The following is a 16,470-nucleotide window of genomic DNA, read 5'->3' on the forward strand; positions in this document are numbered from 1 at the left end:
AATTGCACATCATCCAGCACCATAAAAGCTAAATTCCTACATAAAAATATCAAAGAGGTTGAGAACATTTGTACAGTTTTGTAACTTCAGTGGCTGTGGGAATATTTGTGTCTTTACACATTCGCTGCTGCAGGACACCTCAGTCAGAAATTTTAATACTTCTTTATTAAAAGAAAATCTTGTTTTTGTTTTAAAATAATAATGAGACATAAACTGTTCTAGAAAAGAAAAAAAGAAAGAATGCTCGTGCCTTTTTCACCCTTCATGTTAAAGGACTGCAAAAATGAACCCTGTATAATATTTTGTTTATTAAATTGGTACCGATAAAGTGATAGGCTCGTTGCACAGATGGGCCTAGTGCAGTTTTCTCAACCTCATTATGTCAGTACCGCATGTTCTGATCTCTGCTATTTTGATGTTGAGTCTTTTTTTTTTTTTCTAAGCAGGCCTTTGCCAGTATGCAGCTTTTTGTGCTGCATGTGAATAAACTCAGATGAGGAGGAGTTAAGTAAATAATTATTTGAATAATGAGGTAAAAAGCTAGCGCTCTAATCTGTCTGGTATCCTAATACATCCCAATAAGACTAGGCGTTATAGTAGTGTGTCTTTTATATGGCCACACTTTTTGCCCCACCCTGTAATATAAATACTCTCAGTTTATTATTAACAAAAGCGATTTACTTGTGATATGAATACATTAGTTTGGCATGAACTTTATGCCTGGGGGAAGATTTTTTGGGATAACTCACTATTTCCACCTGGACTCTAGCCAAAAACAATTCTGCTAGTTGAAACAAAAAGGTGTTACCATGTAAGTATATTGTACTTTGGAACTGCGTGCTTGTCTCCACCTGCCACTCTCCTGTGCGAAGTGCCATAGGTATGTAGCAGTGCAGTGCTTTTCAGCCTGCAGTCCCTCGTTTAAATGACGTGAAGAATAAGGCTACTACTGTCACTAAATTTAAGTTGTCCATACAATATCGGTATCCCTACATACTATTTCTGCTTGTCATAGAAATTTAACAATTGTCTGTTGAGATTGAAAACCGTTGAATGTCGTTTTATTCAAAAATTATATTGGTCAGTTTTAGGAAGCAGTAAGTAATGATGGCAGAAGATGGCCAGCGCGTGTTTAGGCACGGCTTCATAGAATGTTAATTTTATCTGAACATTTGCATAAAGATTTGAGCTGAAGGCCAGGGCATACGGTTAATCAGTAGATGCAGAGGAGGCTAAAGTTACGTGCTGCACAAGGTCAGCAAGAATATCACAACTATGAAGTCATTTTCCTTTTTCCCTCATTGTGTTTGCAGTATATTTTACTGAACTTGCTCTTTACGGTTGTGGAAGATTTCACTGTTCAGATCTCACCAGACACGTTCGTTTTCTAATCAGTTATTTAACAGTATATGGTAGCCTTTGAGGGAACCAAAATAGAGAAACGCAACTAATGAAGTCAAATGCCTAGTACTACAATAAAGCAAGGAAGGTTCCTTGCACTCCATTTGAAGAGAGTTGGTTCCTTTCCTGTAAAGAATATCTACTGGGAGCAATGTCTACTTGACAGTGAATGCCATCAACATCATGCAGATTCTTGTGTCAGTGTGTGTGTACCTGAATTTTGGAGAAGGATTTTCCATTTGTTTTAGAACTAGTATCTCCAAAGCTCTTACTCTGTAATTATAGAACTGTAACTTGAAATACCACTTACCTCATGTGAATGTTTAATTTCGGAATGATTTGCCTATCCAGAAATCAAATAGGGTGTGTTCGCAGATTGTTGGAAGATTGAACTACAAATTCTGTACCAGTCTGCTGCTTTTCCTGTTATAATTTGAATGGACTCACAGAGTTCGTGGCTGAGAAGTACGATTGCATCCCATTTCACCAAATCTGATTTTACATTCATTTCTCACCGTGAAACACGTGGCTCTCTTAACCTGCATCTCTACTTGACTCATTAGGGACCAGTACATCAAACCGGTAACCACACTGCTTTTACTCCAATTTTTTTACAAAGTGGAAGTGTTTGTCTGATAGATTCTAATGCTTGCTATAAAGAGAAAAACAGTACACAAAAATCAATTACTTAATTAGCATCAGAAGAACAGGTCATTGAGAGCAGCAGACTTCAGGCCATCGTAGGCTTATTAGTATTGTCTTGTCAGTTCAATATGTTACATAAGCCAGATTTTTTTTCAGTGTCAGTTTTTGTTTGATTTCTGCAGACTTTAAACACAGTTACTTCTGATCTCTTTTGGCTTTGTCCTAAACAGCTCACCGAGATTGGAAATGATAAAGGCCACGAAGCAGATGTAGTAACTGCTGAGCAGTAAGATGTAGTTCTCGAGCTCCTGCAGTCTTCTGAAGACCGTTATCTGTATGTTTTACTCCTCAGCTGGTACTGAGATGTAAACCTCCAGTTCTCTGTGTCCATCCACTCTTGAAAGATCCGTGGGCGTACTGACTTCAGGTGCTGTTCCCAGGATGGTCGCACCATCCCCTTCTTTCTGCCTCTTCCACTAAAAGTAGCAAGGCAGTTACAAACTACTGTGTTTTACTGGTTCTGACCTTCGCTTCTTTACCTTTGATGCTTTGTAATATGTTTCAGAGTCTTGTCTACACAGGTGTAAAGCTTTTCTGGGGGCTGGAAGTAAGCACTTGTAACTTTTAGTACCTGTATACGTGCTATTCTGCATTTGTAAGGGAGATTGAAAGAACTGAGGCTGTATGGGAGGTAGAGAAAAAAATAATAATAAAAAAAATTACATTTCGAGCGTGGGATTTAGGGTGATTCAAATTTCTGGCAGCTGGTACTATTGGCTGCAACTGCTGGCTAGTGGTTGGCATTCCTTATTGTAAATAGTGTCCAGCCACTTCTTTTTGGAGGGCTACTAAGTTGTGATTTGACAGATTCTTAAGAAGACAGAATCTTAAGAATTTGAAATGTGTTAACGCATGTAATATGAGAATCTTCTGCGTAGAGCAGGCAATTGTCAGGACTCCTCCATGGCTGTGATCTGCACGTCTCCGCTCCTTTCTCCATCTTCCCTCTTTCCCCCTTGCCGACATGGCATGGCTTCCTTAGTGCTAGAATAGATCGTTCCTGTCGGCCTCCCGTTCGTCACCTCTGTGTGTTTTGCTCCTAGCTGCAGGTAACCTTTGTTAGATGGCTTCTGTTTGTGGCCTAGGAGTATTTTTAGCTGTAGGCTTTGCTTGTTTCAGCCTGTGGCACACTGATCCATTGTTAGAGCGTGGCTTTCATCCCCTCTATGGGAGGGACCAGTTATAACTGATAGTTGCTTCTTTGCCTTTTCAAACATCACTCCTTTCCTTGTATCTTTTTTCCTTCTGGCAAACACTTCCCTCTTTTGGAGCTCAAGCCAGCATAGCTCTGCAAAGCTCTCTCCAGGCTTCTAACAAGGTAAGCAATGGAGAATCCAATAAGGATTTTAAGTGTTCCTTTATGCACCACCCTGTGAACGAAATAATGGTAGGCTTTTTGTCTATTGCAGGTATTTTTGGTGTGGACAATGATTTTCTTACTGCATTTAAGTTCTGTTAAATCCATGTTATTGAATAATACTTTGTGTTTCATAGCAAACCTGCTAACAGTACGGGTATTAAGATGAGTTAACTACACAGCTCAAGCTCCTGTATACTGAATTTTTATGTCAAAACTAAGCCAGTGAAGTTCAGAGGAACTCCATCTTCAGTAATCAGTTTGAATTACATGTAAGATGTGCATAAATTAGTTACATTACTAAGGAAAGTTGTTTGGTGAGGAACAACATTCAAATGCTTTGTGCTGATATTTTGCCTGTATAATTGATATGTTAAACTGGTTTTTGGATCTCTTTTGTCCACTAGGTCTTTATGCCCTTGCAGTTCCCTCTGTGATTTCCTTCATGTGTCCTTATATGAACCCATTGACTGCTGTGAACTGACTTGCATCTAAAGATAAATATGTCAGTGAGCTTGATAAAACAAACTCTGCACCATCTCTAAACTAAACTCTATATTTTTGTAAACATAATTCTGCACAGATTACTTGTCTACAAATTTGACCGCTATTGGCAAAGTGCAGATCAAAGATAAAACTGACCCTTCAGTGGCAAAATGTAAATTCTGTTGGAGCTACTTGCCTCTGGACTTCAACAAGCAGGCTTTTTCTACATAATAATCACATTCCATAAGAAGAAAAGAGAAGATAAGACAGTTGCAGTGGAAATGCTTCTTGGAGCTGTGCAGACTGCGGGGAAACTAGAACTGCTCTGAAACTGTTTTGTTTAAATGGCCGGTTCTTTAAAGTTGGCTCTTGTAACTTAAAAAGCATTCTTCAGGTGTACTTTGTTCATGTTCAGATTTTAGTTGAGTGAGTAGAGAAATGCCACTCACAAATTACTTCCTGCGCTAAGCACATAGTCTAAATTTAGTGCTGAGTTAAGGGAATGGTTTACGAGGTTTGATAGACTCAACAGTGAAAAGTGGGATGGGTTCTATCAATGGTAAACGGTCTGATGATTTCCTTAGGCTTGTTATGCATTGGTATTGTGATACACTTCAGAGTAGGGAGAAAAAAAATGCACATCACAAATTCCACTTATGCCTTTCCATCCTCAGGAGCTATCCTTTTGATAAATCTGCAGAAGCCAATGATAATATAGCATATCCCCGTGGTAAAAGCCTCTTGGGCAAGAGAGAGCCAAATTAATCATGCCTTACAAGAACTTGTCACACTACTACCCACAGTCATTCTGTCTTGTTGAGGGCTTCGATCTGAAGTCTGTGTGTCACCTTTTAATATATGCCAGAATCCACTAGTTTATGGCAGTTATTTGAGATGGAACTGAACTGCAGCCCAACTTTACTTACGAGTCTGCAAGAGGTCTCTTTCCCGGAGGCTGGTTTTAGCATTGCATATCCTTACTTGAGTGCCTTTCGTGGATGAATGCATTAGGCTAGATCTACAAAGGATCAAACGCAAGCAGGAGCGAGTGTGACTTGAAAAGATATAGCAGGTAGGACATTTGGTTGCTGTGTTTACTTCAGGAACTTTCATGTGAAATAGCAATGTTTGGCTTGATTTCTTGGGTGATTTTTATTTTTTTTTTTTGCTGAAGTGGAGTATCCTCAGGAGGACGGATTGAATATGCTCATCTCAAAATAATTTTGTAGTTAGGAGTCCGTCCTTGAAACTCTGAAGCTGTTCATACTCATGATGGGAATTTGGGTCTGCATCTCGTTGTGCTGGTTAAGGATTTAGTATAGGGGGCTAGTTTCCCTGTATAATAGTGGTAGGTGATACTTGGATTAAAATACAAGCTGAGCAGTGTGTGCGAGACGTTCTCCATCAGGAGCCTGTCAGACTGGGATCTTCAAAGGAGAGAGCCAGGGAGAAGGCTACAGCAATCGCTTTCAGCCTATTGGTTCTTTCTAATAGGGCTGTAGATGTTTGTCTAATGAACAGAAGCCTATGAAAGACAGTTGTGAGCTTACTGTACTTGTTTGCTTTTTATTGTTCTTTTGGAAGTTGTTCTTAGGCTGTTAGGTCTCAGCCTGAAAACTCCTCATCTGGACAGTGAGAGTCCTGGTTGGGATTTAGGAAGTAGGAGAGAAACGTTATTGCTCGGTACTGCCAATAATTACAGTCCTGGGTCTGTCCAGAAGTAAACCTATGCCCCTGAAGAAATTTTACAGTTGAATTTGGGGCGTCTGGGAGTTTGTGAGGTACCACTTACTTTGATAAAGGCAAAGAAACTTGTTTAAATTCTCCTGTGAACCTGGGCCTAGGTGGTTGAGTATAAGGTTGGTAGCTCAATGGCTGACTTAACTATATGTTAGCATTGTCTTGTAGAAGTAAGCAACACTCAAGCTGCCTCAGTGGCACGTTCCTTACTAACTTCATTTTTCATTGCTTAAGCTCTTCAGGGGCCTTGTGCTCATGCGATGTGTTTTTCTTGGCTTCGGTTGCTAAACTGCATTATCAGAAATGATAAACAAGTGGTTTCCGTATAAGCAATTAGTTTTGCAGTAGTGACCATCCCGTGGGCCACATCCCATTCGGGTTTTTTGAATGTCCATGTTATTTAGAAGGTTTTGAAAACCTGAGGCTGCAGCCGTCCTAGCTGTGTAGAATTGTCTATTACATGTACATTGATGCAGGTAGAAAACCGCCCAGTTTTCTGGCAGAACAGTATAAATGTATTTTCCATAGTTGCCAACAACTACATCTCCTGTAGTGTGCAAAAGATCTTCAGTGCCATTTGGTGCTGTCCAGTGCTTCAGTGCTCCGGGGTAGTTGCTGTTGGATAATAGTGGGGGAAAACAAATGAAAGAAAAAAAACAAAACAAGACAACAAAACCAAAAAAAACCCACTGAAAGCCAACCCAAAGTGGTGGTTTCTGAGTTAGAACACGCAGCATCTCCCAGGCTGGGCTGTGGCCAGTATAGGGAAGGGGAGGGATTTACATAGGGAACATGCTGATGTGCTGTGCTTAATGCCAATAGGAATTTTGCTGCGTTTTGAAGAATAATGCTTCCATATCTTCAGGATTGTGATTAGTTACATACACACGGAAATTACAAATATTTGGCAAAAGGTCAAATAAATTTTTAAAAAGAAGCCTTTGACGTCACTTTATTAGAGTTGATAGATTTCCTACTTATTAGTGACTGTGAGTTCTGCTTCACCCTTCAACACTAACTTCCACAGTGCAGAGAATCAAGAGATGTTTTTCTCTATTTTTATCCCCCACTAATTACAGGAAAGCCATGGATAAAAGTGAGTTGGTACAGAAAGCCAAACTGGCTGAACAGGCTGAGCGTTACGATGACATGGCTGCTGCTATGAAGGCTGTCACCGAGCAGGGACATGAACTGTCCAATGAAGAAAGGAATCTACTCTCAGTTGCCTACAAGAATGTGGTCGGTGCCCGTCGCTCGTCCTGGCGTGTAATTTCCAGCATTGAACAGAAAACAGAGAGGAATGAGAAGAAACAGCAGATGGGAAGAGAATATCGTGAGAAAATTGAGGCTGAATTGCAGGATATCTGCAATGATGTTCTGGTAATCATCCAACAGCAAAAATAACAGTAGTTAGTACTGCAGCATTCTTCAGGGAGGCTTAAGAAATCTTACTAGTGCTGTAGACACTGCAGCACCTTAGCAGGGGAATAATTTTGCATAGCCACATGCTTGGGTCCAATTCTAGCTCCTGAGTCATCCAGTTTGTTTCTTAGGGAATTTGTTATAAAAGAGCATTTGTGTTTTTTTAATAGAGAGAAACAAACAAGGCAATGTTGAAGACCCCTAGCTGCTGGCTGGGGGTCACCATGAAAACAAACTTAGATCTGGGGCATTGGCATGAGTTTTGCTAAAAGGCCTACCATTTAAATTCTGTCGTGAATGAATGCTGACATCCTGAGGCTGGTTTAGTACTTTCTTTTTCTTTTTGGATGGAGAAGATGTGTACTTCTTCCTGCAAACTGGTTTTAAAAATCAGTCATGAGAAGTTGCTGTCAGTCTGTGCATCTCTTTCTGAATGCTGCAGTCACAGATAGAACCAGTTTGCTGCGGATAATTTCACTGCTTTGTGTAGAATTCAAGTTTGTGGCAGGAAAAGCAACCAGGCTTGTGCTAATGCCAGGCTGCGGCTTTGTGTTGACTTGGTTGTGGACACAGGTTTGCATCAGTTTATTTCAAGGAAAATCTCTGCAGTCTTAAGCCCTGATAGCCATTAGATTCTGCAGGAGGGGGTTGTGGGTAGCCTCAACACAGCAAGTTCTCTGCTTTCCAGGAATTAGGTTGCAAGTAGTTTCGTTGTTGTTTTTTTTTTTTTTTTTTTTTTTCCCCTGAGTTTAGACAACAGTAGGCAAAGTGATTAACACATGAGTATAAGTCATTGTTAATGTGTTTTAACAGTTCATGCTTACCATTGTAACGCAGGCTCTGATTCAGACATTATTTTTATGACTTCGGGGGGAGAAAAAAGTTGATATTTCCTTTCACAGGAACTCCTGGATAAATACCTTATTGTCAATGCCACGCAGCCAGAAAGCAAGGTCTTCTATTTGAAAATGAAAGGCGATTACTACAGATACCTCTCAGAGGTGGCATCTGGGGACAATAAGCAAAGTAAGTAGAGATGAAGTCTCTCATTCTGCTGAGGGCTGAGCAGAATAAACTATAAAAAATACTTGTGTTCTTTTGCCCTAATATTAAGTATTTATTTCTTTTCGCTACTGCTCTGTAGTATTGAAGTACAGTGCAAGTCGCTTTTAGAGAAAGACTTCACTGAAATTAATAGAAATGATTCACAGACGTTCATTAAACCAGTCAAATTCTGCTTGCAGCCCCAACCTCAGCGACTGATTCTCAGGCATATTTGGCAGTGTAAAATCCATTCTCTGGAGAATGTGTCTTTTTCTCCTGGAGAATGCTTTGTTCCTGTCATCTCTTGTTTAAACTATGAATTTAGCTCACGAGTCTTTGCTGTTTGCAAGCTTTCTGCATGCAGATATGGGATGTTGGGTTACTGGTCCTAAGTCAATTAATCCCGAAATGTTAAAGCAATGCTGAACTGTGCCTGAATTCCTGTGGAGTGTCTGATGTAGTCCACGTCTGGCAAATTTAGTTTGATGCCATTCTGGAGCTTATTATTACCCATTAGCCAGGAAGGGACTGTTGTTTTTCCTCTGAAACCCCAAAGTGAAATATAAAGTTCATGATCTACCTGCTAAATGTTTCCTTAAGTTTAAATAGGTAATTTAGATACCTCTTCTTCCCCGTATGGTTTTTTCTGGATTTATAATTCAGAACTAATGCTTCTTCAGCTAGGCTGGAAGTGAGTGTTTAATCGCAGTACGCTTTGACTTAGGTAGAGCTTGTATGTATTAAGATTGGTTGGAATTTATTTTGAACAAATTTCATTTTAAGTCTCTATTAAAATGTTGAACTTAATTTCTGTATCTCAAAGCTTTAACTGAACAAATATTTCTGCTTTAATAGCTCACCCAGTGGTAGGCTTTTACGTCTAAAAACACTGAAAGAAGTGTCTGTGTGTATGTAATTGTATGAATTCCTGGTGGCATAATCTAGACCAAAATTATAATCGTTTCCCCCATGAAGTACAGTGGTGTACTGTGCACTAATATGATTGTAATTACTTCTTGCAGCAACGGTAGCAAACTCTCAGCAAGCTTACCAGGAGGCATTTGAAATTAGCAAGAAAGAGATGCAGCCAACACATCCCATTCGACTTGGTTTGGCTCTAAATTTCTCTGTCTTCTACTATGAGATACTAAATTCTCCTGAAAAAGCCTGTAATCTGGCAAAGACGGTAAGCAGACTCTTCATATTACCATTTGTTGTGGATGCTAAGGAGATAATTACACAGTTGCAGCAGCACTTTGTGGATGATTACGCTTTTGCATATAAAATTCCTTTAAAATGCTGTCATCTTTAAACTATTGTCATCATAGTATATTTTCAGGTAAGTTAGTTAAGCTATCTTACCTTTAAGAAAAGCTAATTTGCTAATGCAGTTGATCCCATGAAAGGGGAGACAAAGTGCCTCTTCTTATGTCCAGGTTATTCTCTTGGAATGCACTTGTGTCAAATTTGAAACTTGATTAATTTAGCACTTCTGAAGTGAAATACTGACTTGAATTTGAACACTTAGCGAATACATGAAGTGTTGTCTTTGTGACTATGGTTGTAGCCCTAAACGCCCTTGTGTATCTGCGTGCGTGTGTACCTGCCTCTCCAAAAAGAGCTTGTGTGATGGGTTGTACCGAGCAAATAGCTAGTCACTTTTTTCCTTAGCCTCCTTCTCCCTAAAATAGGCTTTAGAGCCTTCTAAAACAGAGCTTTTTACATCTGTGAAAATTGTCAGTAGTAACTTGAATAATACTGCATTAGGTGAATCTTTGTGTTCTTAATATGCGCTTCAGTAATGTTTCGTAACAGAAGTGACGTTTTGCTGTGTAAAATGCTACTGCTGTTCCTTCTTTTTTAGTTAATATGCTTACATCTGTTTGAAACCTGAATGAAGAAATAGCACTTATTCGTGGCTTGCAGCTCTGAAGATTGCTGCATGGGTTGTCATGTGTAACAGATTGATGGGGAGAATGCCTTTATTAATGTCTAATCTGATTTCCTGTGCTGTATTGAAAAGAAATCCAAAACCTTCCACCCACTGTCAAAATACCCATGTCTTCCATTTTCTTGCCTACTTACTCATGTATGATATATATACCAAATGTTACCTTTGTCTTTTACTGCCAATTTGGACCAGTGAGACCTTCATTTTTAATGAAACTGTTGCTTTTAAGTGTTGTTCTTAGACCTGTGTGAATCATTTTTCAGTATGATGGAGAGTGCATTTGCTTCTTCACTCCTTGCTGTTGGCACGGTAGTGAAGTCGTTCTAGGCTTTCATCTGGGTCCCCTGAAGACTTCTGTTTTCCCACCGGTTGTCTAGTGTTTTGGTGCTCCCTTTGGTTTACATTTCTTCTCTTGGTGGAAAAGAAAAATACTGGAAGCTTTTGTCACAGGATTTGCATAGTAATGTGGCAAATTTGTAAGCTGTGTGTAAGCAGAGGTGAATTCAGAGAGCAGAGTGTGAAAGTCTTGCGTATTTTTAGGCATTTGATGAAGCGATAGCAGAGCTGGACACGCTGAATGAAGAGTCGTACAAAGACAGCACTCTGATCATGCAGCTGCTTAGGGACAACCTCACTGTAAGTATCACGGGGCAAACCACGGCACTGTGTGCTCTTCATTCTTTAGGCTGCAGGACTCCACTAAGTGGGACTCAGCAACTTAGGCAGTTCTGTGCCATTAAAAGCCTTTTTTGAGGCATTAACTGTGTGTCTTAACTGCACTGCTTTTTGTAACCACACCGGTTAGACTTGCTTGTTTAAACCTGAGATCACTTGTTAACCACTGTAACAAACTCAGCTTTTTTGTAAGAGAAAGTGCAGTTTGTCTGTTGTCAACAGCCAGCTTGTTGTTGTGTTGAGCTTGCAGACTTCTTCTGGCCTTTTAGTTGTCCGTTTCCTAGTTCATTATTCTTTATCTTTACTGTTAAGTTCAGTTCTGTGTTGCTCTTGGCTGAGAAAATTGCACAGCTACTGCTAATAATGCCGTCTTCCCTTTCCTGACAGTTGTGATTAACTGCCTGCCCTCAGCATAAACGTGTGTTTGTGTTTTCTTACAGCTATGGACGTCGGAAAACCAGGGAGATGAAGGGGATGCTGGGGAGGGAGAGAACTAATGGCTGTCACGCTTCACTATATGTTCAATGTCACCCTGTATCCTACACATATATCCCTTTGTGCGACAAGCAAAAAGAATAGTACATCGACTTTCACAACCTCAACGTAGCAAAAACTGTCTGTGGGGTAAAAACGGTTGGTTGGTGTTTTGTGTACTTAAAGCGGAGGTCGGTTATTATAATGGCATTCCGAACTTTCCTATTCTGAACATTTACAGTTATGATTACCGTGTTTATATTTTTAACTGAACACTGTGATTATGGGTTTTGTGATCGCAATTGACTTTACAAAACTCTTATTGGTAGAAAAGTAGACATCAATTATGTAACTCTGGCGAGCTTAATTTGGCACCAAAATAGTCGAAGTACAATTCTCTTGTAAAGTTGTACAGAAAGTTATAGAGATTCTATTGTGACACTGGGGCATGGAAGGAAAACAATCCGATGTATGGCATTCCAGTTAGTGACACTGCTATGGGTTAGTTTACCAGGCACACTCTGTAGACATTTGTAACCAAGTCTGAGGCACCGCTTTCAGTCAAAAGCTCACTTTGTCAATCCTGTCTTTCTGGGGATGGGGTTTGTTTGCGGGCGGAGGAGGGCGATGGGGGAGTTAGCAGCTCGATTTCCAAACTCTTTACACTGGCAGATAACTGGGATTTGACTTCTAAAAGCGCTTTCATGCTCATACAACATGCATGACTAAGCCCCTTCCCACAGCAATAACGTACCTAATTATACCTTAGATATTCTTCAGTAGTGAGAATTCTTGGTTCGCTACCATGGACTTGCAATCGGAGAAGATTCAATTTTTTGAATGGCCTTATTAGTTTGGATGATACCATGAAGTGATCTCCCGCTTTTGCATTACTTTACTCTTAGCTGAATTGAAATCTCCATGGTATTCCTGTTTTGAATTTATCCTGCAAACTTAAGTAACCCACTGGACTCTGTTCATCCTTGACCCTCTCACCTGTTTAAACTCCATTAAAGCAATTTTGGACTCCCACGTACGCGTCATCCTTTCTTTGATTAGGGGTGATGTCAGGATGGTGGGTGAGACCTGAGCCTGCTCGAGGACAGGTTTCTTTCTTGGATGTTTGAGAGCTGCCAGTGCTGTTGCAGTCTTCAGCTCTTGTCTGCCATTTTTTTTTGGTAGTACTAGGATCTGTCTCAAATATTCAGGATTTCCCATTTATTGTACTGGAATGCAGACCTACACATTCGCAACGCTTGTAACTTGTGATATTTGAGCTCCAGACGTCCTCACCTAGTTACGTTTCAAACATGTCCCATTAAAGCAAACCTAATAAGAGTTGCGTGAATAATGCAGTGGAAAAGATTAGGAATAGTCACCTATCAGTCTCGCGGTCTCATCCCCCTGCCTTCACATTCCACTTAGGTATAGGATCCATCTGTTTGTCTGTCCATCTGTCTGCTGAAGAGAATTTCATGCACTGATTTTAAAACTCCCCTCTACTAGCTGAACAAATTGTGCAGTTAATACTTGGCGCTTGATAAATGCAGTAGTGAATGTGGAACCGAGCCTGTCTGTATATCTGGTAGCTCTTTTCGCTTTGTTTTTACTGACCAGTATTCTGCCTAAAGTTTGCTTCTGTGACGGTTATATTGCCTAGCACACACGTGGTTGTGAGAATAGTATAGCAAAAAGAAATACCTGGTTATTGATGTACTAGATTTGTGTATGTCTTTTAAACAGTTCTAGTTTCACCTTACACGAAATAATCAGGAAAGTGTAAAAGAATTCAAAAGTGAATAATAAAAAAAAATTTTATCAGTTGTTTGTGTCTGTTATCTTTGCCATACCAGTGGCAAAAAAACTCGTGGTAGTAAAATCACCATTTACTTTATTAAATGCCCAGATCTTGGTTTGTGTGAGTTGATTCATGGTTTCCAAATGGTACTAATACTTAATTACTCATTCCTTTGCAGGGAGACTTTCCCGTACACCCTCCCAGATTTGTAGTAGAGAACGCTGCTTCTCTTCGTTGCTGTTGAGGTCATACTTACAATATAGTGTCATTGCGAGACTTCAAAGAAATGCAGCTATAAATATCTACTTAACTTGCTGTGAGTCACTGCACATTGTAGGGTTGGACATGGCATGCATGAGAAAAGCCTGGCGGTTACATTTAAAGGTTTTTCCTGAGGGAATCCTTTAAATGCACCCTTGGGAACGCCGGATTAGCTCTTCTGCTGGCCCTCCGTCAGTCTCCCGCACAGCCGCCTGCTCTGGTGAGCTACACCCTGCCGACGCTCCGGGTAACCGCTCTGCTCGGATGGTGGTGCAAGCGCACTACTGGGAGTGTAAAAGCACATTGAAGTGGAGGTCTCCTCCTGGAAATAAAGTGCTTTAAGAGATGGGTAGCCAGAGCCAGGTTAGTTGGTACCAGTCACCCTAAAAGCACCGAGGAGGTTGGCTGGAAGCAAGTGTCCTGCCTGCTCTGGGAGCCTCCCACTTGCAGTGAGGCAATACAGAACTGTGCTCAGTGGATGATGTCTCTCAACTACTTTAGATCGAGCACTGCAAAGGCGTTACACCAAAATCTCACTGGCTGCTGATCAAGCCCTAATCTGTCCTGTGCCATGGCTTCAAATGGTGGTCCTTCTGTTTAGGTCTGTAATAACTGCTACTTTGTCATTTTCTTCAGCCTTTACAGACATATGCGCTGTTAAATGATTTTATAGTGTATGCTGTTTCCCAGTCCGATTTATGCTGGTGACATTGTCAGCTCCAAGAAGAAAAAATCCCTTGTCCTGCCTCAGTTCTTTCAGATAACATCTCCCATCCTTGCTGTCTCTCTTGGGGCAAATGATGAGCCTAGGAAACTGGTCTGCAGCAGTCATGAGTTAAGGGACTATCTTAATTTCTCTAGTAATTATATCTTTTGGGGAGAGGGCATTCCAGCCGGCCCAGCCACATTAAGAGTCCAGGTGTACTCTACGTGTTTAAACTGATGTAATCGGTGCTGCTGTGGCTTCTCTATCCTGGCACTGATGCTCATCTGACCCCTGGGTTGAGGCAGTTCAGTGTGGGAAACCACCAGAAGGCTTTTGGGTAAGGTTTTTCCTGATCTGTGCTGCAGCTGACCCTTATGAGAGTACAGGGTGGGGTGGAGCTGAGGACACTTGGATTCGTTTTGCTTTAACGCGTGGGAGTGGGGTGCTGCATGGCGGGTGCTGCCCAGAGCAGGCTGCTGCGGGAGAAGCTGAGTCTCCTGAGCAGCATTCAAGGACACCACGGTAGCAGAGGAGTTGCCTTTTTTCATGAAATCCAGCAGACCTGTTCAGCTGAAGTCAACATGAGACACTTGTCCTGCTGCGCTAACTTCCCTGCTTAAAAGCTTGGAAGCAGAGGGAGCATGGACATGAGGAACAGGTCTGGCTGAAACCTGGAGGTGCTGGTGGCTCAGCTGCACAAACACAGCCCTGCTGGGGAAGCTGCTGGTGGAACCGCCCTGCCTGTCACCCCAGGCTCCTGAGCTTCATCCAGCGTTTCAAGTTGTTTAATGACAAACCATCACCCCTCACACACGTACGATTATGTCCAGCGCATAATGGTGGGATCTGTGGATGAAGGTGACCTTACAACACTCATCTGTCATCAAAGGTAATGGCAGAGGCCGGGTTCTGTACCCTGTGGGTCTCTGCTGGGCGCGGAAGGAGCTCGCTGTGGGGTTTGGGAGTGTGTAAGTGCCTAACGATGAGGCGTTTGTACCAAGCTGTGTGTGTCTTAGAATTGCCGAGGTTGGAAGGGACCTTTCAGATCATTGAGTCCAACCATCGACCTAACTGACAAAACCCATCACTAAACTGTGTCCCTCAGCACCACGTCTGCCCATCTTTTAAATACCTCCAGGGATGCCGATTCCACCACTTCGCTGTTCCAATGCTTGATAACCCTTTGGGTGAAGAAATTTTTCCTGGTATCCAATCTTATCGGCTCCCGCCTGGATTTCTCAACTTTAGGGAATCCCCTACGGGAAAATTGCAGGTGATTTCCTAAAAATGCGTGGGTGGGACCCGCGGTGCTGGCAGCGCTGCAGGGCGAAACGCGGGGCCGTTACCCCGCCGTTAATTTGAGAAGACCCGACCTGCCATATGCAGAAATTAGGAGCCGCAACCGCTGGCCCCCTGCCCAAACCCCGGAGCCCCGCGGGGCCGGGGGCTACCGCGGGGCTCCCGCTGGCCACCCGGGCCGCCGGGGGCCGCCCTCCCCGCCGGGGGCGGTGCCGGGCCGGGCCGCAGCTGGCGGAGGGCGGGGAGGGCCCGTCCCGCCCCCGGGGCCGCCGGGGGAAGAGGCGGCGGGTGCCGGCAGCCGCAGCGGTGCCCGCCGGAGCCCTCGGCGTGAGTGCGGGGCCGGGGCGGCTTCTCCCTGGGGCGTCGGTGGCCGGTCGGTCCCCGCCGGCGGAGGGGGGTCGGGCGGGGCGAGCAGCTCCTTCCGCCGCCGCCGCCGCTCCCCCGGCTCAGCCCGGCCCCCGGCGGGTGGGCTCAGCCCCTCCGTTCCTGCCGCTGGGGGCTCGGCGGGGAGGGGGCTCCCACCGCATCCCTGCGGGCTCCCGCCTGGCCCTGGCCCGGGCCCGGCTCCGGCTCTGACTCTCTGCCCGGGCCCCACCGCTCCGGTTCCGTCCTCCCTTCCCTCCTTTCCCTCCCTTCCCTCGCCCTTTGCCCCCACCAGCTGCAGGGGAGCGCTGTGTTTGCTCTCTTGACCTGTGGGGCTCTTTGCTGGGAGGGCCTTGGGAGGCTCGTTTCGGTTAATGGTTGGACTCGACGATCTTAAAGGTCCCTTCCAACCTAGACGATTCTATGGCCTTGGCTGTGTGAGGGGTCTCACGGAGCTGGCGCACGGCTCTCCCGTGTTCTGCCCTCGATGTTGACTTGCCTTTGACTGAGGGATTCCTTAATGCACCTCGCCTACGTGCGTGCATTTATTTGGGGCACCAATAAGGCACCTTAACAGGTGTCTCGGGTCTTTTGTGCTTTAAAGTAAGAGCCCCAAGGATGGTTTATAAGCTTTAAGGGCAGAAGCTGCATTTCTGTTTTCCTGGGCAGTCCCTCGGAGGTCTCAAGCAACGACCGACATCTTCACGCACAACTTCATACCCAACTGAAAACAGTGGGAGACTGAGCATCGCTTTTCCTGCTTCGGGGGCCTCGTCAGCAAGCTGAGG

General features: G+C 43.2%; 1 protein-coding gene across 1 annotated transcript; it reads left to right on the forward strand.

Moving 5' to 3' along the window:
- Positions 1–551: 551 nt before the first annotated feature.
- YWHAB (tyrosine 3-monooxygenase/tryptophan 5-monooxygenase activation protein beta) lies at positions 552–13,077 on the forward strand. Its single transcript, XM_054218519.1, has 6 exons — positions 552–2,473; positions 6,769–7,069; positions 8,014–8,137; positions 9,178–9,341; positions 10,647–10,742; positions 11,222–13,077. The coding sequence occupies exons 2-6, from the start codon at positions 6,776–6,778 to the stop codon at positions 11,276–11,278; spliced, it is 735 nt and encodes a 244-aa protein (XP_054074494.1). The 5' UTR covers positions 552–2,473; positions 6,769–6,775; the 3' UTR covers positions 11,279–13,077.
- The last annotated feature ends 3,393 nt before the right edge of the window (positions 13,078–16,470 follow it).

The sequence above is a fragment of the Rissa tridactyla genome, chromosome 12, assembly GCF_028500815.1.
Source record: "Rissa tridactyla isolate bRisTri1 chromosome 12, bRisTri1.patW.cur.20221130, whole genome shotgun sequence".
Classification (NCBI taxonomy): domain Eukaryota; kingdom Metazoa; phylum Chordata; class Aves; order Charadriiformes; family Laridae; genus Rissa; species Rissa tridactyla.

Bases quoted from the DNA above. Each gene is read 5' to 3' on its own strand.
- YWHAB (XM_054218519.1), top strand. From the start codon at position 6,776: ATGGATAAAAGTGAGTTGGTACAGAAAGCCAAACTGGCTGAACAGGCT. The intron at 7,070-8,013 runs GTAATCATCCAA...TTCCTTTCACAG, and splicing joins ATATCTGCAATGATGTTCTG to GAACTCCTGGATAAATACCT. The intron at 10,743-11,221 runs GTAAGTATCACG...GTTTTCTTACAG, and splicing joins TGCTTAGGGACAACCTCACT to CTATGGACGTCGGAAAACCA.